The following is a 23,202-nucleotide window of genomic DNA, read 5'->3' on the forward strand; positions in this document are numbered from 1 at the left end:
CAAGGGTGTTTGAAGGTGTTGAAGGGTGTTTTGATTGAATTCAGCGGTGTTTTAGTAGTAATCAGTGGTGTAATTGGGAGTACTCAAATGGTGTTTTTGGAAGTGTTTCAGTGTTGATTGGAAATGTTCAAAGGTGTTTTTGAAAAGTGTTCAAGAGTGTTTTGAAGGTGTTCAAGGGTGTTTGAAGGTGTTGAAGGGTGTTTTGATTGAATTCAGCGGTGTTTTAGTAGTAATCAGTGGTGTAATTGGGAGTACTCAAATAGTGTTTTGGAAATGTTCATGGGTGTTGTGGGATGTGGGTGTTGTGGGTGTTGTTGTCGAACTAGAGATACCGAAAAAAAAATGTTATAAGTGGGTTGTTGTTGGGACTTTTTCTGATGTAGTGTGTCCCCTTATTAACTTTAATGAACTAAAAGGGTTAAAACGAGAAAAAAAATGGGGGGTGTGGGTGTTGTGACTTTCTGATGAAATTAGATAAAACGAGAAAAAATTGTGGGTGTTGTGGGTTGTGGGTGTTGTGGGATGTGGGTGTTGATCTTAGTTTATGGTGATTTTGGTGGTGTTTTGAGTGTATTCAGTGGTGTTTTTTAGTATTCAGTGGTGTATTTGGGAGTACTCAAATGGTGTTTTTGGAAGTGTTTCAGTGTTGTTTGGAAATGTTCAAAGGTGTTCAAAGGTGTTTTGAGTGTGTTCAAATGTTGTTTTTTTTTTGAAGGTGTTCAAAGGTGTTCAAAGGTGTTTTGAAGGTGTTGAAGGGTGTTTTGATTGAATTCAGCGGTGTTTTAGTAGTATTCAGTGGTGTAATTGGGAGTACTCAAAATTGTGTTTTTTTTGGAAGTGTTTCAGTGTTGATTGGAAATGTTCAAAGGTGTTTTTGAAGGTGTCAAAGGTGTTTTGAAGGTGTTCAAAGGTGTTTTGAAGGTGTTGAAGGGTGTTTTGATTGAATTCAGTGGTGTTTTAGTAGTATTCAGTGGTGTAAATGGGAGTACTCAAATTGTGTTTTTTGGAAGTGTTCAAAGGTGTTTTGAGTGTGTTCAAATGTTGTTTTTTTGAAGGTGATCAAGGGTGTTCAAGGGTGTTTTGAAGGTGTTCAAAGGTGTTTTGAATGTGTTGAAGGGTGTTTTGATTGAATTCAGCGGTGTTTTAGTAGTATTCAGTGGTGTAATTGGGAGTACTCAAATTGTGTTTTTTTTGGAAGTGTTTCAGTGTTGATTGGAAATGTTCAAAGGTGTTTTTGAAGGTATTCAAGAGTGTTTTGAAGGTGTTCAAGGGTGTTTGAAGGTGTTGAAGGGTGTTTTGATTGAATTCAGCGGTGTTTTAGCAGTAATCAGTGGTGTAATTGGGAGTACTCAAATAGTGTTTTGGAAATGTTCGAAGGTGTTTTTGAAGGTGTTCAAGAGTGTTTTGAAGGTGTTCAAGGGTGTTTGAAGGTGTTGAAGGGTGTTTTGATTGAATTCAGCGGTGTTTTAGTAGTAATCAGTGGTGTAATTGGGAGTACTCAAATTGTGTTGATTGAAAATGTTCAAAGGTGTTTTGAATGTGTTGAAGGGTGTTTTGATTGAATTCAGCGGTGTTTTAGTAGTATTCAGTGGTGTAATTGGGAGTACTCAAATTGTGTTTTTTTGGAAGTGTTTCAGTGTTGATTGGAAATGTTCAAAGGTGTTTTTGAAGGTATTCAAGAGTGTTTTGAAGGTGTTCAAGGGTGTTTATGTGAGTATTCAAAGGTGTTTTTTGAAGGTGTACAAATGATTATGAGAGTACTTATGAAGGTGTTCAAATGATGTGCAAGAGTACTTATGAAGGTGTTCTGGGAGTATTCAGAGGTGATTTTGGGGGTGTTCGAATGATGTTTTGGAGTATTTCAGTGTTGTTTGGAAATGTATAAAGGTATTTTTGTGAGTATTCAAATGATTTAAGAGAGTGTTTTGAAGGTGTTCAAAGTAAAAGTGCGTATTTAACTTCGTAATATGTAAAATTGTGACTAGTGAATTTATCGAAAAGTGGTTATAAGTGTTGTGGTGACTTTCTGATGTACTGTATCCCCTTATTAACTTTAATGAACTAAAAGGGTTAAAACGAGAAAAATTGGGGGTTATGAGTGAAAATTGTGAGGTGTTGGTTGGAGTGTGAGGGTTCGGGAGGGTGGGGAGGAGGTTACTTCGTGGGGGGAGTGACCTGAGATGAAATAGTTAAAAAAATGTCTAGACTTGTGTTGTAAAGAAATTGTTGGATTGTTGTGGGTATTAACGAAACAAAAATGTGACTTTCTGATGATGAAAATGTTTTCCCTATGATGTAGGTACTATATCCCCTTATTAACTTTAATGAACTAAAGGGTCGTCATGATTCAGCCTGTGTGCGTGACGTCACTGACATAGGGGTAAGTCGACAAGATTTAGCTTGTATGTGTGACGTCACTGACCGCCGAGTAAACACGCTTTTTTTTTTTAGTTCATTTAACTTAATGAGAGGAAGGTTTTAGTTCATTTTAAAATAATAAGGGGAAGATGTTTAGACCTGTAGTAAGCATGCTTACCCCCAGAGTGGGGAATCCAAAAAACTTGATCCAAGGAGATGGAGTCTTGGTATTATCGAGAAATTTTGGGGTGGGAGTGAAAGTGAGAGGGGTAATCCAAAAATTTGATCCAAGGAGATGGAGACTTTGATTTCGAGAAAAACTTGATCCGAGGAGCTGGAGTCATGGTATTGTCGAGAAAATTTGGGGTGAAAGGAGGGGTACCCAAAAATTTGATCCAAGGAGATGGAGAATTTCGAAAACCCCATAGGGGGGAATCCAAAAAAAAAAACTTGATCCGAGGAGATCATAAGAATTTCGAAACCCCCATAGGGGGGAATCCAAAACTTGTATTATCGAGAAATTTTGGGGTTGGGGGGTGAAAGTGGGATGGGGGGGGGAACCTTAAAAATTTGATCCAAGGAGATGGAGAATTTCGAAAACCCCCATAGGGGGGAATGCAAAAACTTGTATTATCGAGAAATTTTTGGGATTGGGGGGTGAAAGTGGGAGGGGGAACCTTAAAAATTTGATCTGAGGAGATGGAGAATTTCGAAAACCCCATAGGGGGGAATCCAAAAACCTTGATCCAAGGAGATGGAGTCTTGGTATTATCGAGAAAAATTTGAGGTGGGGGGGGTGGGTGAAAGTGGGAGGGGGATCCGAGGAAGTGGAGACTTTGATATCGAGAAATTTTTGGGGTTGGGGGGTGAAAGTGGGAGGGGGATCCGAGGAAGTGGAGACTTTGATATTGAGAAATTGTTTGGGGATGGGGGGGGGGGTGAAAGGAGGGGTACCCAAAAAACTTGATCCGAGGAATTGGAGAATTTCGAAAACCCCATAGGGGGGAATCCAAAAAACTTGATCCGAGGAGATGGAGAGCACAAGAAAATGAAATTCAAAAAAAATTCGAAAAAAAATCGGAAAAAAATTCGAGGAGCGGGGGCGATCCGGATGACGCTGCAGAAGGCGCAGCAGAAGGCGCGGGCGGGGCTCGCGAAGGGCGCGGGCGGGCGCGCGGGCGGGGCGGGGCGCGCGGGCGCGAAGGGCGCGGGCGGGCGGGCGCGCGGCGCGACGGCGCGGGCGCGAAGGGGGGAGTCGCGAAGGGGGGGGAGGGTCGTGGGCGGGGGTATTGGTTGGGGGGTCAAGGGTGAGGTAGTCTCGAGGGCGAGGTCATGGTCAAAACCGGAAGTAACACCTAGGTGTGAAAAGGTGACCCTCCAGCTCCTGGTCCTAGACCGGATACACCGCTCAGTGGAAGGCCCTAAACCGGATACACCGCTCAGTGGAAGGCCCTAAACCGGATACACCGCTCAGTGGAAGGCCCCTAAACCGGATACACCGCTCAGTGGAAAAATCGACTACTTATATATATATATATATATATATATATATAATTATATATATATATATATATATATATATATATATATATATATATATATATATATATATATATATATATATATATATATACATGGAGATGTTTATCTCGGTATATATAGGCTAAGTTTACTTTCGTCATTAATTTCTCTTTAATGATAGTGGCCTCAGTTATTCTGAAAGCTGATAGGCCTTAACCTAAAGAAGCTCTCACAAAGACTTGGCACCAAACTCACTGTTTGGTCGCTGCATTCAGTGTTTTTTTCATCCTGTACTCTTTATCTTGGTCCACTTTCTTCAAGGCTTACAACTCACCTCTGTTCTTCAGCATGGGCGCGCCCACCACCACTCACTACTAACCTTACCCTCACACTAATAAGGTCGAGAGCAAACAATCTATCTGTTGACATCGTATGACTAATCATCGTGGCAAGCTGACATTATATCACTACTATATACTGTACAGAAAGGTACTATGGTAGTACTATAATGAACACTTCAATATTTGTAAATATTAGTTCATTTACGACTGTTGCTGAGCTAACAAAAATGTTTGGGCCCAGTCCATGGACCCATTTGCCTCTTAATCTTTCGACTATTGCCTACAAGTTGCGTTTGGGGTACAAAATAAATCTGAACCCTCTTCATCTGAAGAGTGGAGAACCTGAAGGCTGAAATGTGGAGTTAATTATTAAAAAAATAAATGATTTACATAATGTATATCTGGAAGAAGGCACTACAGCTTAGGGCTCGAAGTTCTGAACACTTTACGTAAATCATTCGAAACAGGACAACTGCTAGGTAAGTCATTATTTTTCTCTCATTCCCGAGCATGAACAAGACCATTCAATAAGCCAGATAGCAATCGAGATCCTGGCCAACTATCCTTCAGATATGAAGCTGAGGTTAGCTAGCAGCTCTCTTGTCGTCTTAGGTATAATGTTTGTCAGGAAACAGGACAAGTGTTTCCTGACGCGAGTGTTATACGATGACCTGCAGCTGGAGCTTTTGGTCGTCTGACCGAGGCCTTCCACTGGCTTACCGGTCCACCCCTTTAAAAATTAAGGTTACAATTATAACCTTTGAATGATGTATATTTGACATCTTAAGCGAAATATAGACATATAAGAGAACTGCGAACTCTTCTGCTTTTAATATTACAATAATTTTGTTTAGTGATTTGCTATTGAATATTCAATGTTTTTTTCTTAAAAACTAGCATTGATATTAATCATAAATTTATTTTATTATAAATTTAACGATAATATTTTTTTCTCGAAACCCTGTCATAATAATCATGTTTATCTTCCACTGATTCCACTGTTCATTATAAATTGTGGCAGTTTTTTTCAGTTAGCACCATGTATTTTGTTCCAAGGGGGCCATAATAAATTGCAGCAGGAACATGAGCAGCTGTCAGTGGAAATATCAGTTAACAAACATCATCTACTCTTCTCGCCTGCTCTTGGATGACCCAAGAATAATAACAAAACTTTCAAAACAGACCCACACCCAAAAAAAAAAAAATAGATGTTTACCTTTGAAAACTGGTTCTCTGGATAATAAACTCGTTGAAACATTACGCCAACTAGTTCCCTATGTAGGGCAGATTAGGTGTAGGAAGTTCTGGCATTCTGCACCAAGCTGCACGCCATTCACTGGGTACTAAACTTGTTGAAACATTACGCCAACTGGTTCCGTATGTAGGGCAGACTAGGTGTAAAAGGTAAAGGTAAGGGAGTCTGGGTAAGACCCTTTTGGGGTGAGCGGGGAAGCTGGGATAGGGGAAGAATAGATTGGTGAGAGGAAGGTTATGAGAAGTAGAAATAGCAAGAGGACATAACCCAGTAGTTAGAAAACTAAGTGTAGGAAGTTCTGGGTCTTCTGGCATTCTGCACGACATTCACTGGCTCCTTTTCTGTTTGATTAGCGAAATATAATGGTAATGTTCTTACTATAATTATCCTTTTTAAATATTCTAGAAATTATGTAACAAAGATATAGAGGTAACCTGATACATAACGTTAGAACAAGATAAGTATCCCAGAAGGGATTATTTTGAAAATTTCAGAGGTCGGCGAACTTTTTTGGTTATTACCCCAGGTGACTTAAATGAGAATTATTTTATTGAAAGTTTGGAGCCGATACGAAGCTTAACTCTACAGTTCTCCTCTTTATATAATTGTCGTAGAGTGCAAATTAAAAATTCTGTATTGTGGCTGCAGTCAGGTGCACGATGGAACACAACATTACTTTCATTACCTGTTCTAACATCTCTTGTGCCCATACACAGCGTTATTAATTTTTTTTACCTGATTTTCACACTTTTTTCCAGACACTGCTTGCAGGGAGGAAAGTGCACAAGTTTTCTCAACATTATTCTGGGGTTTAGTTTTGACTAATAATCTGTTTTGTCGTCTAGTGTGTGTGTGCGTGTGCTTACCTATTTATGGTTGCAGGGGTCGATTCACAGCACCTGGCCCCGCCTCTTCGCTAGTGTGTGTCCTGAGAATTTGATTTAAACTTTGTTTTCGGAATTAAAACACACTGCCTGCCTAGTATATTTTCGGATTACTCTCCCTAAAATGCCTAGTTCAGTCAAGTTTCCTGAACTCAAATACACTTATTCAATAATTAGCTTAAGCCTTAAAGTAGTGGATGCCTAATCACTGAGGGAGACTTCTTCTGATAAACAGCCCGTATCTGGATGATACTAGGATCTGCATGAGGCTGTCATCTGCTGAGGACGCGGTTAACCTCCAAGAAGATATAAACAAAGTTTTCCAGTGGGCAACGGTAAACAATATGATGCCAAGCCCATGATGATCCTTTTCAAATCACTTGTTCTCTCTAGGCTGGAATACTGCTGTACATTAACATCTCCATACAAAGCAGGTGAAATCGCAGATCTAGAGAGTGTACAGAGATCCTTTACTGCACGTATAAGTTCTGTCAAGCACCTTAACTACTGGGAACGCTTGGAAGCACTTGACTTGTACTCGTTGGAAGGCAGGAGGGAGAGATATATCATAATATACACTTGGAAAATCTTGGAAGGAATGGTCCCAAATCTGCACACAGAAATCACTCCCTACGAAAGTAAAAGACTGGGCAGGCGATGCAAAATGCCGCCAATAAAAAGTAGGGGCGCCATTGGTACACTAAGAGAAAACACCATAAGTGTCCGGGGCCCAAAACTGTTCAACAGCCTCCCATCAAGCATTAGGGGAATTACCAATAAACCCCTGGCTGCCTTCAAGAGAGAGCTGGACAGATACCTAAAGTCAGTGCCGGATCAGCCGGGCTGTGGCGGCACCTGTTTCCTGACCAAGAAAACACCACCAGCTACTTGTGGTGGTACATTCGTGCATTTGATCTTTCATCTCACAGTTATTGAGCAGGTGTTCTGATGTCTGTCGTCAGCCCAAGCAGTGAGACAGGCGTATGTGACTTTCACAACGCTGACCACTCTAAGGACTGGAAATGTCAGGAGTTTGCTTGTGGCAGGTGAAGGTGATACATAGGTCTGTTCTTCCTGGTCAAGACACCGGTAACACAGGTTCATAAAAAAAAAAAAACATAAGAAAGAAGGAACATTGCAATAGGCCTATTGGCCCGTGCTAGGCAGGTCTAACTCACACCCAGCCACATGCCCGTCCAGTGACACCACTCTGGAGTTTGTTGCACTTGTGTACAACTCTATTACCAAACCAATACTTTCCCACATCTTTACGATGACTCTTAATAAAGATCAGAATGGGACACCTGCCTGTTTCCTGACAAACAAACCACCATCTTCACCATTTATGCACCAAAATAACCCACAACAGTCGTCTCAACAATTTTAAAATGGCAGTTTTTTAATCACGTACTTTTTTTTTAAATTACGTATTAGATATTAATATTGTCTGTCCATGAAGTCTTTATAAGAAAATTTAACCATCGCAGCAGCTTGAACCTAAACACTGAGTAAATATACTACAGTATTATTATTATTATTTTATGGGGCTGCCCTAAAGCGCCTGCGGTAACCATTGACCCACTGAAAGAAATCATACCTCCAGTTCCTTGGATTAAGAGCCCACTACCAGCTATTGCTAAAACCAGAGTAGGCTATTAGGCACTGAGTACATTGTGTCAACTGATGAATAAGCAATACTGATTTAGGGGTTATTTTGTGAATATGTATAGAATTAAACGTCATTAGTCATTACGAATTACTGGAACCTCCCTTTGTATGTCATGTATATATGAAATGCTTATAATTATAACCATATTTTTAAAGGGAGGGAGGGTAAACCAGCGGAAGGCGTCGGTCAGATGACCAAAAGCTCCAGCTGCGGGTCAACGTATGATTAAGACCCGCGTCAGGAAACACTTGTCCTGTTTCCTGACAAATCTTACCTAACCTAAACTACGTCAGGCACAGGATATACACAGTGTAGGATGTATACACCGTCAGATGTATGTTTCAGTGTATATATGCTGAATCTAGCCTCTGTTTTAGGCATTAAAGTTTTCTTGGCTGATGAAGCCTTAATGACCTTCGTGTAATGGATAGGCTTTAAACCCATTAACCAATTTTGTCAGGAAGGTGGGCCTATCACCCACCAGCACTACCCAGCTCCACCACCAACACTTGTATCACCACTTTTTCACCAATACCATACCTGTTCCATCACCAACGCCCCCTGCTCCACCACCAACGCCCCCTGCTCCACCACCAACGCCCCCTGATTCACCGCCATCATTCATGTATCACCACCACCCCTGCACCATCAGTACCCTTACATCACTACTACTGCCCTTACATCACCACCACCAACCCTCCATCACCCACCTATACTACCCCAGCTACACTAACAACGCCCCCTCCACCACCAATACTCCTGCATCACCACTGTCTCACCACCAACATTCCTACAGAACTGCTCCACCACCAACACTCCTATATCACCAGTATCCCACCACCAACATTCCTACATCGCCATTGCTCCACCACTAACACTCCTACAGCACCATTGCTCGACCACTAACACTCCTACATCACCATTGCTCCACCACCGACACTCCTACATCACCACTGCTCCACCACCAACACTCCTACATCACCACTGCTCCACCATTAACAATCCTACATCACCATTGCTCCACCACCAACACTCCTACATCACCATTGCTCCACCACTAACACTTCTACATCACCATTGCTCCAGCACTAACACTTCTACATCACCATTGCTCCAGCACTAACACTCCTACATCACCATTGCTCCACCACCAACACTCCTACATCACCATTGCTCCACCACCAACACTCCTACATCACCACTGCTCCACCACCAACACTCCTACATCACCATTGCTCCACCACCGACACTCCTACATCACCATTGCTCCACCAACACTCCTACATCACCATTGCTCCACCACCGACACTCCTACATCACCATTGCTCCAGCACTAACACTTCTACATCACCATTGCTCCAGCACTAACACTCCTACATCACCATTGCTCCACCACTAACACTCCTACAGCACCATTGCTCGACCACTAACACTCCTACATCACCATTGCTCCACCACCAACACTCCTACATCACCATTGCTTCACCACCAACACTCCTACATCACCATTGCTCCACTACCGACACTCCTACATCGCCATTGCTCCACCAACACTCCTACATCACAATTGCTCCACCACCGACACTCCTACATCACCATTGCTCCACCACCAACACTCCTACATCACCATTGCTCCACCACCAACACCTACATCACCATTGCTCTACCACCAACACTCCTACATCACCACTGCTCCACCACCAACACTCCTACATCATCATTGCTCCACCACCAACACTCCTACATCACCATTGCTCCACCACCGACACTCCTACATCACCATTGCTCCACCACCGACACTCCTACATCACCATTGCTCCAACAACACTCCTACATCACCATTTCTCCACCACCGACACTCCTACATCATCATTGCTCCACCACCGACACTCCTACATCACCATTGCTCAACCACTAACACCCCTGCAACACTATTGCTCCACCACCAACACCCCTGCATCACCATTGCTCCACTACCTTACATCATCACTAGACCATCACCCCTACATCATCACCCCTGCATCATCACTACTCCACCTCCACCCGCTGTACCCCGCCTCCAGAACCATTCACCACGTATATAAAGGGCGCTGGTAACACAGCAACTGCAGTTCTCACATTCACCTCTCCCTGGGTTGTGTATACACATTATTTTATCGCAATGAAGGTAGGTTGTGACTGTGTTCTTAGTTTGTGAACCCTTATATTACCCACAGTTTACAACGGAAGTGGTACACTACCACAGTACCTACTATGTAAACATGTCATATACATGTGTATATATGAAATGACACCAGTGAAACGAGTTGGATATTCTCAGTTATATAATCTCGTCACTCTTTGAGCCTCAAACTTGCTATCCTAGCATCTTGCCTAGGAACAATGACTCCACCACAGTCTTCTAGGTTTATCATTACTTGGGAGCCCCTTAAATAGGGGATCTGGCTAAGATAGGCCTTCGTGCTAAATAGGTACCTTGAAGGGAAAATTGGAGTACCACTTTGTTGGAGAGTATAACAAAACAAGGAGTGATGGGAATGCATATTATAATCACATATCTGTGAAACTTCCTATCGTCTCTATCTTTTTTTTTTTATTCGCCGGTTTTCTCCCGGCCCGGGTCTTTTCCAAGTAGTGGTGACCCGGCCTTGGCTCCCTATCTGGGGAGTGTCTCGAGACCTAAGTCTCCCATGGGAGGATGTACAAGTACCCCCTCATCTTTGGGACCAACCGTCCCCAGGCCTAGCCACAGTCCCCGCCCTCACGGGGCTCGTAGGGAGAAGCTAGGCCTCTGGTCTGCCATCTGCCCCGCCCCAAAGGGGCTCGTGGGGATGGCAGTCTTATGAGCTGCATGTCTCTATCATTTAAGTATTCTTCTTATATATGTATCCCTCGTCCTGGTACTTTCCAAACTGAAAAGTATGTTACTTTTTTTTTTGTTATCATTTCTTGCTACACACTTTTTCAGAGATATGAGGTTTTTTCGTAGTTTTTATATCTCATTTAAAGAAAAAGTGCAGTGGCATATATCTTTCTATAGTTTTTATTTATTTAGCAAAGTGAGGGTTCCATGCTGGTGCTATGCTACTCAAGAAAGGATTTTATATATGTAAATATTTAAGGTATCATTCTTAGGTTTGTTAGTTTGGTAGATAATACTCAGTTTGTTAGTCGGGAGACTGGCTAATCATGATGTTCACTCCATGTCTTGTGCATTCCGTGATTTTATTAATGGGGAGGCGCTAATCCCATAGTGGTCATACAGCGTAGTCACTTCTATTTCCTGTCGTTCAGGTTTACCTATATTTATGTGTTCAGGTTTTCCTTTGTCCATGATAATATATTGCCTATCACTTCAACCTCCTATTCTAGGATTTATCGAAGACGTTCTTGACTTCTATTAATACACCATCATCTCGAACTTCTTGTGTGATTTCCAGTAGCCTATCGCAAGTCTACAAGGTCAGGTCCTGAACTTGTGTTGGTATATTGTAATCAAGTGTGCTCAAGGTGATTCACTAATTTCTTATTATTGTTTTCCATAACCTTGCATGTGATACTTGTCAGGGATACTGACAAGTATCATGGCTCATGTCTGTTGCCCTTATGAATGCTGGATATGTATTGGCTGTCGTCCAGGAGCACATGACTTACTGTCTAGACCAGAAAGAAAGTTTGCTAGGCACCTGCAAGATGACTGACACAATCATTACAAGTGTTTTGCTTACTGTTGTTACTCCCTCTTTCAAGAACCATGCTGGTACTTGATCAAGTCCTATATTTGAAGTATTCGGTGCTATCAGGATTCTTTATTTCTTTGCTAGTTGAGAGCAGCTTCGCCTTTCTCTTTCTGTTTTTTGTGTTATTCACAGTTTTGCTATGAAAATTTTCGTCTTCTTTATCTATCTTGGCAATGATTCATAATGGTCATCTTTTTAATGTGACTGCGAGTAACTTTTAATTTATTCTTGGCCTTGAGTGCTATACTGTGTTCAAATGGCTTTTCTGTTTTCCTTCTAGTTCACAGGTATTTGTGTCTTGCTTATCTGCATGTCTTCATTTTCAGGTAAACTTTATGCTATGTATCTTTCCTGAGTATGTAGGTTTGCCCGCCTGTTTCTGTTTACAAGGGATGAGTTCCAGCTCTTGAGTCCCGATATTTAATCTTTATTTGGTGTAGGTGTTCTCTTTGTTCTGCCATACCAATTTTTTAAACAATTTATGGAATCTTGATCAATGACCTCGCTCCTACAAGTGTCCCACGTCTTCACACTGCCTACTCAGTAAATGAGGGCTTTCTAATGTCCTGCTAACCTGTTTGCATATTTTACTTTTAACTGTTGCCTCTTTCGGATCCCTCCCCCCCTCAAGGAAGGTTCCTTGATGTTGGTGAGGGGCTCTTGATTTAGGAAATTGGATCTGTGCTCCAGTTCCCCGAATTCAGCCTGAATGCCTTCCACATCCCCCCCCCCCAGGCGCTGTATAATCCTCCGGGTTTAGCGCTTCCCCTTGATTATAATAATAATAATCGGATCCCTCCCTTGTCAAATAATGACAATGGGTATCTTCTCTTTCTTGCTTACATCCAGAGTATCTGCCTCTATCTCTGGGTATCTTATACATCAGAAGCTATAAAAGGAATATATCCTTGAGACTAGTCTCGGGTGACAGGGCCACGAACTGAACGTCATGATCACACAGGATGACCAACGGTAGACTGAGACTCAAATAATACGTGTGAATCTAAAACAAAACATTTTATTGTGTGTTTGGTATATATTACTCTGAAGGTCTCTGCATAGCGTAAAGGTAGGAGATAATCAAGTCTATGAAATTAAAAACAAACGTAGTAGCCTCGTAAGGAGAGTAGACGCGTCTGGTGGCATGTAGCCCAGACGGCGAAACTTTAGATGCTTGATATTTTTGTGAAGCGCTAAACCCGTGTAAGTCATCCAGCACAAGGACTGGTGGAGAATCGCTCCGACGTCCACTGATCACGACACGGTCACGCTACCTAACTGTACTCAAGAACCTGCAAGAACTGGAACACTGGAAGCTAGGAAAACATGCAGATGACGTCAAACATGTTGGATAAACATGGTAGTTAAGTGTTGAGAGATCATTAACAGAACGCGCCCAGCAGGCAGGCATGTATGCACGCACGCACACACTCACACAGTACCAGTATATAACCAGGACCTACAAAAACATATTAAGAAACTGGAGATAGTCTAGATGCAACAGAGCTTGTTCCTGAGCTCAGGGGCATGAGCTACGAGGAGATGCTAACGAAAATGAACCTAACGACATTGGAGGACACTAGAACCAGGGAGGACATGATAACAACATATAAAGTACTCAGGGGAATTGATAAAGTAGACAGCAATAGGTTGTTTGAAAGGCGAGAAACGGGAACTCGGGGACACCGCTGAAAATTAATCTGAAGAGTGGTTGGGAAGTGGAATGATCTTTAAGTGAGGAAGTGGTGGAGACAGGCTTCATACATAGTTTTAAGAGCAGGTACGATAGGGCCCATGAGGCTAAGAGGGAGGGAATCTGAAGAGTTGTAAGTTAAGAGGCAGGGCCAGGATCTGAGAAAAGACGCCTATAACCACAAATTGGTGAGTACAAATAGGTGAGTGCACATTCACTACATTAGCTGATGTATATATATAATAGACAGTGGTCACGTCCATTTAGTGTCAGGACACGTATACAAAACTGATTCTACAGAAAGTCTTTAAGATACAATAGCCCAGACATTTGATGTAAGCTCAGGTGTTACACTTGCACCTGTTATAAAACTTAGTTCGGATATAACATGTGTTAGTCATCCCATACAACACCTCGGTTCATCACTTTTACTCATCAATATGAATGGCTGCTACACAAAAACTTGTTCTCTTTCATATTAACAAGGAGGAGTGTGTAAACGACAACTTTCACTCTTGCTACTTAATTTATTGACAGCCTCCGGATATCATTCGCCTTCGCTCAGTGATTTTTAACAAAATTAGATACATCAGCAGTGTGCGGTCCTTCAGGGGAGCCCCTTAATACAGATGAAATCTTTTTCATCAAAGAAATTGGTGCTACTCTCCCCTTCCTTAGATCAAACCTTATTACCTTCCATTTCCTTGGTGCTGTATGTACTCTACGGGTTTAGCGCTTCCCCCTAAATATAATAATAATAATGATAAATAAGTTAAGGAGCTAAGAGTAAATTTGTTGTATTGAATCAGTGCTGAGAACAGACTACGATTTAGTCTTCAAGCCATGAGTTATTATCTTTTTTTGTAGTCTTTGCTAAGAACTTCTTTTGGAAATGTCTTGGCTGAGGCCTTCACCACGAACTCAAGTACACCCGCGAGATAATATTAGCCAACTTCCACTCTTACTCCGAAATAATTACATGCAAATCTTCCTCCTCGGCAGCTTTTTTCTCATGCCTTCTCTGTATCACTTTCCCCTTGGTGACCAGCGTTCCTTCCTCACACACTTCTTCCTCCATCACCACTGTCTGCTAGTTACTACTGTCTCCCACATAGTAAATCCCTTCAGACTGAAATCCTTTTTGACATCCTTGTTACTCATTTCCATCTTTCATGTTCACTTGTCCCCGATCCCTTCCCACCTTCAGTCTATCTAGTCCCTATACAACCCTCCGAGTATCTTGTACGTCGTAATTGCGTCTCCCCATTGTTCTGCTCTTTTCAGGCTTGTAGGGTTTAGCTCGTTTAGTATGTCTTCGTAGGTTATTGCTTTTAACAACTGGACTAGGTTTTCCAGCGGATGAAAACAACCCGGTGTAAACTTTGCCAGGTGGGAGCACCATCCTAGTGACGAGCACCCTTGAGCTGGTCTCACATATAAGTTTGTGTGAACTTCATATATTCACCAACAGCTACCATACGCTATATAAACATATACATACTCATTCGCTTACATTTATATGTAAATAATAATAATAATATTAATAATAATAATAATTTTATTTACTACATGTACAAGGTTTACCTGGAGTTTACCTGGAGAGAGTTCCGGGGGTCAGGCCTAGCTGACATCAATGAGATACTGCTATATAGAAAGCCCCTTGTTATGCTGAGCATTTCGGGCAAATTAGGTCAGTTTTGTCCCAGGATGCGACCCACACCAGTCTACTAACACCCAGGTACCCCTTATTATTGATGAGTGAACAGGTACAGCAGGTGTCTTACGGAAACGCGTCCCTAAAGTTTTCCAGCCGTACCGTAGGAGATTCGAACTCCGGACTTCAGTGTGTGAGCTGAGTGCACTAGCGATCGATCTTAGTTTAATGTTTATTATGCACCCCATACCCATCCTGTGGACGGTAGTCAAAAGATTACAGAGGTACATGATGGGTCTACGGGACACAGCGCAGTGCTTGGCCTGGCACTGGGCGTGGTGGTGATACCCATCTCAAATATGGCCCCTCCATCCATCCCACACGTCTCTCTCGCTTCCTTTCACTCTCAGCAAAGGTCGTGATCAGACTATAATTAGCTTTCCATCTGTCCCTTTCCACACTGCTCTTGCGCCACAGAGTAATTGTGTGATTGCCTCGTCCCATGTTGCCCCCCATCCTGAGCTAACACCTAATATAGCTTCACCCCCGTCCCCACAACGAGCACAAAAACAACTTTAACCGAGCCATTAAGATACAATTCAGTCGCTGCCTTCAAGAAACTGACTGGAGACTGGAAGATCGTATATTCACGATGGCGTAACCAACAGGTAAGTAAGTTTATGTAGGTACAGGTACACATAAATACAGTTACGCAAATTATCATACATAGTAACCTATGTGTAAATTACCTAGGATAACCCAAAAAAGAAAGTCACATGGAGACAGAAACTTGAAATAAGAAGAATGTCTATATTTCGACCCCCAATTGCGATCTTCTTCAGTAGATATAGGTGTATATGCATGAAATCACGTCCACTTACCCAAGTAGGTACACGTGGGTACAATATATTGCATAATGTCAAAGATTGTTATTACCTTGGCTTCCCTCCCCTCTCCCCTCAAGGAAGGTTCCTTGATGTTGGTGAGGGGCTCTTGATTTAGGGAATTAGATCTGTGCTCCAGTTCCCCGAATTAAGCCTGAATGCCTTCCACATCCCCCCCCAGGCGCTGTATAATCCTCCGGGTTTAGCGCTTCCCCCTTGATTATAATAATAATCCCCTCCCCTCTAAACCTAACTCTCCCCTTCACTTTAGAAGGAAGGTCACTTGTTTGGGTGCTTGTGAAGAGTCACTCGTGGGTGGTGGGGTGGTCACTTTTGAGAGGAGGAGGGGAAGGTCACTCGTGAGGGGTGGAGAGGGAGGTCTCTCGTGAGTGGAGGGGTGTAGGTTATTTATGAGGGGGAGGTCATTTGTGAGGGGTGGAGCTGGAGATCCCTCGCGAGTGGAGGTCACTCTTGAAGGTTGAGGAGGGGGTCACTGGCGGTCATCTCTTCAACAAGACTTTCCCTTTCACGTCTCGCCGGTTCTTGCCCTTCACTTTTTACCAACGTTATATTGAGGTGAGCGTTGCACACCTTTCCTTTCCTCGCCCACTTCCAGACCCAACACCCATCCCTTGAATATCAAAACGATATACAATACTGACGTCATGATTGTGACCAGATCTACCTGGAGTTCATTACCTTTGTAACTTGGTCACGATTATGACCAGATCTACCTGAAGTTCATTATCTTTGCACCTTGTTCAGCTATCAAAACTTTGGGGCCCAGTACCTAGACCCATTATGTACCTCAGTAATCCTTTGACTACCGCCCACAGGATGGGTATGGGGTAAGGCACATAGATGCCTAACTGTTGTCTATATGTCTTACCACCCATCCCTTGGTTCGTGGGAGAGGCAGCCAACACACAGGTACACAGCAAAGACACATGAAGCAGTGTAACACCCATATTAAAAGGAAATAGATATGTAGATGAGCGGAAAAAAACTCCAGAGTAGCATCATTGAGGCGAGAACCTTAAGTACTGTAGCTATAAAAATAGGTTGGGGAAATACATGAGTGGGTGTGAGAGGTATACACTAAGAAGTATACATTATACACAGAGTTTAGTTTAATATATTATGCACCCCATACCCATCCTGTGGGCGGTAGTCAAAAGATTACAGAGGTATATAATGGGTCCAGGAACTGGGCCTCAAAGTTATGATAGCTGAACTAGTTCCAAAGATAATGAATTCCAGGTAGATCTGGTCACAGTCATTAGAAGTTACAAAGGTAATGAACCATCTACACTCCTCTACATGGTTACAATCATGAACAAATTACAAAGAAATGAGCCACTGACACGTCCACACCTGGTCACAGATATACACAAATATACACCTATTTACACAGATATATATCTATATAAAAATATACGCCTATACACCCAGATATACATCTATATACCCAGATATGCATCTATATACACAGATATACATCTATATACCCAGATATGCATCTATATACACATATACATCTATATACAGATATACACCTATCTACCCAGATATACATCTATATATCCAGATATACATCTATATACACAGATATACATCTATATATCCAGATATGCATCTATATACACAGATATACATCTATATACCCAGATATACATCTATATACACAGATATATATCTATATACCCAGATATGGATCTATATACACAGATATATACCACCTATATACACCATGGGAGTTATATATACCCTTCAGTGGAAAGGTGATTAGATTTTTTAGATTTTGCCACCGAAGTGGCTAGTTTATTGTGCACCCCATATCCATCCTGTGGACGGTAGCGCGAGAGCATATGGATACACAAAAGGCCTAGGAACTAGGCTCCAAGGGGTTAACAGGAATACATATGGATTTATATCTACATATCTATAGTTCACTTATCTGTTACAAGCAAATTTAGGAAATTTGCTTAGTATATCTGGTATCTTATTTTCATTAATAAGATATCTTGACATGTCACATGGGTTATTATACTGTCTCTGTATTCCTGGAGCTTGACCTGGTACTCTCCTGCACCTCTACGGTGAGCGGCAGTGAAAGTAACAGCCATTTCTAAAAGATAATTACCATTATTACCTTCATTGGAGGGAGCGCTAAATCGGTAAGGGTCACACAACGTCTGGAAGGCGAGAAATCAAGCAGTTTCACCCCACTTACCCGGATTAAGAGCCCTTCAATCACCGGCGTCCAGGAACCTCCCTTGACGGGGGGGGGGGTCGAATAAAGTTAGTTTTACTTAATATCTTCATTAGATCGAATAAAGAAGACGTAAATAAAGCAGGTATAAATAAAGGAGATATGAATAAGACAGTGACCCACCTGGCTGGGGTCTACGAAGGCTCCTCGGCCCCGAGACAGGTTTCTTTTTTGTCGTCTTTCGAGAGAATGAAAGTGAAGAGTCAGGATGTTGCTGTGTCACTCCTGGTGCTGTGTCATCGTGGGGAAGCGCTAAACCCCTAGGGGTATGGGAGGTAACGAGCTTTCAAAGGAATTATTATTATTATTATTCAGTGTGATTATATATATATATATATATATATATATATATATATATATATATATATATATATATATATATATATATATATATATATATATAATGTATATATATATGTATATATATATATCGTGCCGAATAGGCTTAAATAGCAACGCTCTTCTTGCCGAATAAGGCAAGCGAAAATTTGTGTATGCAATAATTTCGTCATTTATTCTTAACCTAACGAAAAAAATATATTTCGTTGTGTTTGTTTAGTATTAAATTATTATATACAAATCTAAAATATATTTAGTTGGATTAGGCTAGAATAAATTGCGCTTGTTATAATAAGGTTAGGTAAGTTTTCTAAGATTCTTTTGGTGCAAAATTAAATTTTTTGCATTAATATTAATGAAAAAAATATATCTTTAAACGTATAAGAGAAAATTTTAGAAAGGATTTAATTTTAAATGAGTTCTTGCTAATTGACCAGTTTTACATATTCGGCACGACATATATATATATATATATATATATATATATATATATATATATATATATATATATATATATATATATATATATATATATATGTGTGTGTGTGTGTCGTGCCGAATAGGCAGAACTTGCGATCTGGGCTTAAATAGCAACGCTCTTCTTGCCGAATAAGGCAAGCGAAAATTTATGTTTGCAATAATTTCGCAAAAATGATTCTGAACCTAACGAAAAAAAATGTATTTCATTGTGTTTGTTTATTATTAAATTATTGTAAACTTATCTAAAATTTATTTAGTTGGATTAGGCAAAATTAAATTGCGCTTGTTCTGAAGGTTGGGTAAGTTTTCTAAGGTTTTTTTGGTACAAAATTACTAATTCTTACATTAACATAAATGAAAAAAAAATATGTATCTTTAAACATATAAAGAGAAATTTTTAGAAAGAACTTAATTTTAAATGAGTTCTTGCTAATTGACCAGTTTTACCTATTCGGTACGACATATATTATTTATTAAATTTATTTATTATAGGTAATAGTGATGCTGGGTCTGGTGTCAGTGGCACTGGCTGCTAAGTTGGGAGTTTTCTTAGATGATGATCCCACCACTACTACTGAGGTTGGTATTTTTTTATCATTATTAATATTATACAGTATTGACAAGTACAGTGAACATTAGCTGTACTCGTGTATCTTCTTCCACATACAAAAAAGTATATTCTTCTTTGACCTCTTGCTATACAGCCACCCAGTTATTATATTTATAGGGAAGCACTAAACCCATAGGGGTCATATAGTGCCTGGGAGGCATTCAGGTTTGATCCAAGGAATGGAAGGGCAAGTCCAGTTTCATGGATTAAGTGCTCTTTAATGGCATCAAAGAACCTCCCTTGAGGGGAGTAAGTTTACTGAGGTACAGGTAGATATAAATAAATTTACATAAATTATAAAACATAGCAGCATATGCAGCATATATATAGATTACCTAGGATAACCCAAAAAAGTCAAACATGATGGGAAGTACGGTGCACTATACGTACTTCCGGTGAGGGACGAGCAGTTGTACATGTGTGTGTCTTCCAGATAAAATCATAAAATGTATATTCTCCTCTATCCTCCTTGATAAACAGGTACCCAAGCCATACAACTTCGGCTTCGAAGTGAGGGATGACAACACAACCAACTACCAGAACAGAGCCGAGGTGTCCGACGCTGAGGGCCGCGTCAAGGGCTCCTACAGCTACGTCCTCCCAGATGGCTTCGTCTACACCGTCACTTATGAAGACAACAAGGATGGACAGGGACTCAAGGTAACACCAATTATTGCAATCATGGCATGGAGTTAGAACCCATAATGGGTCATAATGTTAGTTGGGGGTTCTTTAGCAAGACTTGGCTGGGAATATTACCAAGAAATGATTGGTTAATGGGGTTTTAAACCTATAAACTACACATCATTAAGGGTGCAAGTAACATCACCACCAGTCAAGAACATTTTAATACTTTAATCCTTTATACAGGAATTAAAATAAGTAACTATTTCAGTGCATATACATCGGGAGAGAAAGTGAGACACACACACACAAACTAACACATCCATCCATCCCATAGTGACCATCTAGCACTACTTAAATGGGAGGTATTCAGGTTCAATCCAAGGAAGAGGAGGATGAGTTCAATGGCTTCAATTAAGAGCTAGTCTCTAGCATCATGGCACCTACCTCCTCTAAGGAAAATTCAGAAAATTCATTAGGAAGTGCTGTGTGCAACCTGCATGGTTCTAGCTTTACAAAATGTCATATAGATAAAATGGTGTTTTTTAAGTTGCTGCCTCAGGAATATTATTATTATTATTATTATTATTCCCACAGTCTGTTGTTCGCAAGGAGCCTTCAGGCATCGATGTCATCATTCCAGTACCGAAGCAAAAGAAACCAGTCGAATTCCGGAGTGCTGCACAACTAAATTAACATAACTTAATACAAGATCCTCATGTACAATCCCTTACCAGGGAGCTTTTTAGGTTCATAATTCATCCTAGTTTATATTTCATTGTCATATTTTTTTCACCTTAAGTACCTTTACATGGTTGCACATTTCCTGTTCATGTTTTCTTTCAGTGCATTGTTTCCATAATTATTGCGCTATTCACAAAAAAGCTCTAAATCTGTGTGGGTCACATTGCACCGTGTAATTATTATATGCTACTAATGTCAAATATGGCACTAAAAATGTAACTATTTGATAGACCAATAGAGTTCATTGCACATTTTGTATCCAGTTTGCTACAGTATTTTGTGGGATATTTGGCAGTGGTCTGTCTGCAATTATTTTCATTTAAATCTTTGGTCTTCAGAATTAACTGTGTAGGACCACCACTGATAAGTCTCTCATCTCGAATACTTCGACTACATTTCATCTGGATTAGTAGTAGTTTTATTATATTCACAAACATCCAACTATGGAAGTCATTCAGTACTGGCTTCATTTGGAATGCTCAGCTTTAAAACTCGTCATCTTATAAAGTATTCGGCAAAACACTTAAGACTAACTTAGGTATCGAGTTTTTACACGGGTAACCTAGAAAATTCCATTTAATTTCTTCTACATACAATATTTCTCTTTAGTCACTTTATAGATATTTTAAAGATCTTACCTTTATATGAATTTATCTAGAAGTATTTTTTGTCCAGTCCTTTACAATGTACGTATCTCTTCTTAATCTTAAAACAAGATACTTTTACCATGAAATATATAAATTATGTTCAAAGTGTGGGCTAAACCCTTTTGGGTTATGAAATACTATATAAAATGTAAGGTCAAATTGTACATGTATTTCAATATAGTACCATACATCAGATTTACAATTATTTTATGTTACCTTAGAATAGAGGGATTCATGAAATACTTTTATCAGTACCTACATTATTCTATAACTTTCCATGAAAAAATGGTTTTTCACATTAGAACAAGATAATTGGTGTCCTATTGGGTTACTTTCATTGGGAATTTCACCAACTTTATGGCTCAATATTCCCTTTGCCTGATTATTTTTGTCCTGAATCAGTCCAGCTATTTTCTGTAAATTACAATAAAAAAATGAGGCACTAAACCTACAATGATCATACAGTGCAGCATTTTCTGTAAATATAATGTAGTTTTCATGTCATTACTGTCTGGTTATTATATAATCATGGGGGAGCGCTAAACCCATAGGATTATACAGCACATGGGGGGGGGGGGTGGAAGGTATTCAGGATTAGTTCAGGGAACTGAAGCATAGATCCAATTCCCTAGATCAAGAGCCCCTCACCAGCGTCAAAGAAACTCCCTTGAGGGGCGTTGCTGTCTGATCTAGAGTATTATTACATTCCTGGGTGGGAAGGAGAATTATAATCCAGTAGAGATTATTTAGTTCCTGGGAGGTAATCATGATTGATCCAGGGTATTATTATTACCATCAAAACTAAGCACTAAACCCACATTATTATTATTATAATCAAAAAGAAGCGCTAAGCCACAAGGACTATACAGCACTAAACCCACAAAGGTAAAGGAAGGTCAGGTCTAATTCCTTTGATCAACAGCCCCTCACTGGCATCAAGGAGCTTTCATTGAGTAAACTGATCTACACTTGTTACTCTGCATTCATGGGGGAAGCTCTAAACCCTAAGGGCCAAATAGCACTTGGGAAATGCAAGGTAATCAAGTTTGATCTAAGAGGAGAAACTTCAATTCTTTAAGAACCCCTCATCAAAGAACCCCTATTGAAGAGCTGATCTAGAATAAGTATTGTAAATTAGAACTTTGAAAAACAAAACTAAGTGTTATTCATATACTGTACTTTAAATATACATGTATTTTTACTGATAACTTGTATATCCCAGTCATACTGTATCTTTGTTCAATGTCTTATGCTAATGAAGCATCATCATGATCACCTGGTTTCACTTCCCTAAAAACATCATGAGGGTTGAGTCTATGCTAAATTGATATGAAATTATATTTGCAGCAAATAATCTTGCATACAACCTGATAAACCAATTTGTGAATGAGTACATTAATTTGTTGCAAGTCTTATGGCAATATTCACACTTAAATAGGTTTATTAGTCACCACCTCGCCTACCAAGACCGAAGTAAAAGCCCATAG

The 23,202-nt window shown here is 40.5% G+C and overlaps 1 protein-coding gene across 1 annotated transcript; it reads left to right on the forward strand.

The window, feature by feature from the left end:
• The first annotated feature begins 10,122 nt into the window (after positions 1-10,122).
• LOC128702158 (cuticle protein 8) lies at positions 10,123-21,475 on the forward strand. The gene is made up of 4 exons (XM_070102751.1): positions 10,123-10,195; positions 19,583-19,669; positions 20,181-20,360; positions 20,922-21,475. Exons 1-4 carry the CDS (start codon positions 10,190-10,192, stop codon positions 21,018-21,020), a joined length of 372 nt encoding a protein of 123 aa, XP_069958852.1. The 5' UTR covers positions 10,123-10,189; the 3' UTR covers positions 21,021-21,475.
• The last annotated feature ends 1,727 nt before the right edge of the window (positions 21,476-23,202 follow it).

Source organism: Cherax quadricarinatus, chromosome 83 (genome assembly GCF_038502225.1).
Source record: "Cherax quadricarinatus isolate ZL_2023a chromosome 83, ASM3850222v1, whole genome shotgun sequence".
Lineage (NCBI taxonomy): Eukaryota > Metazoa > Arthropoda > Malacostraca > Decapoda > Parastacidae > Cherax > Cherax quadricarinatus.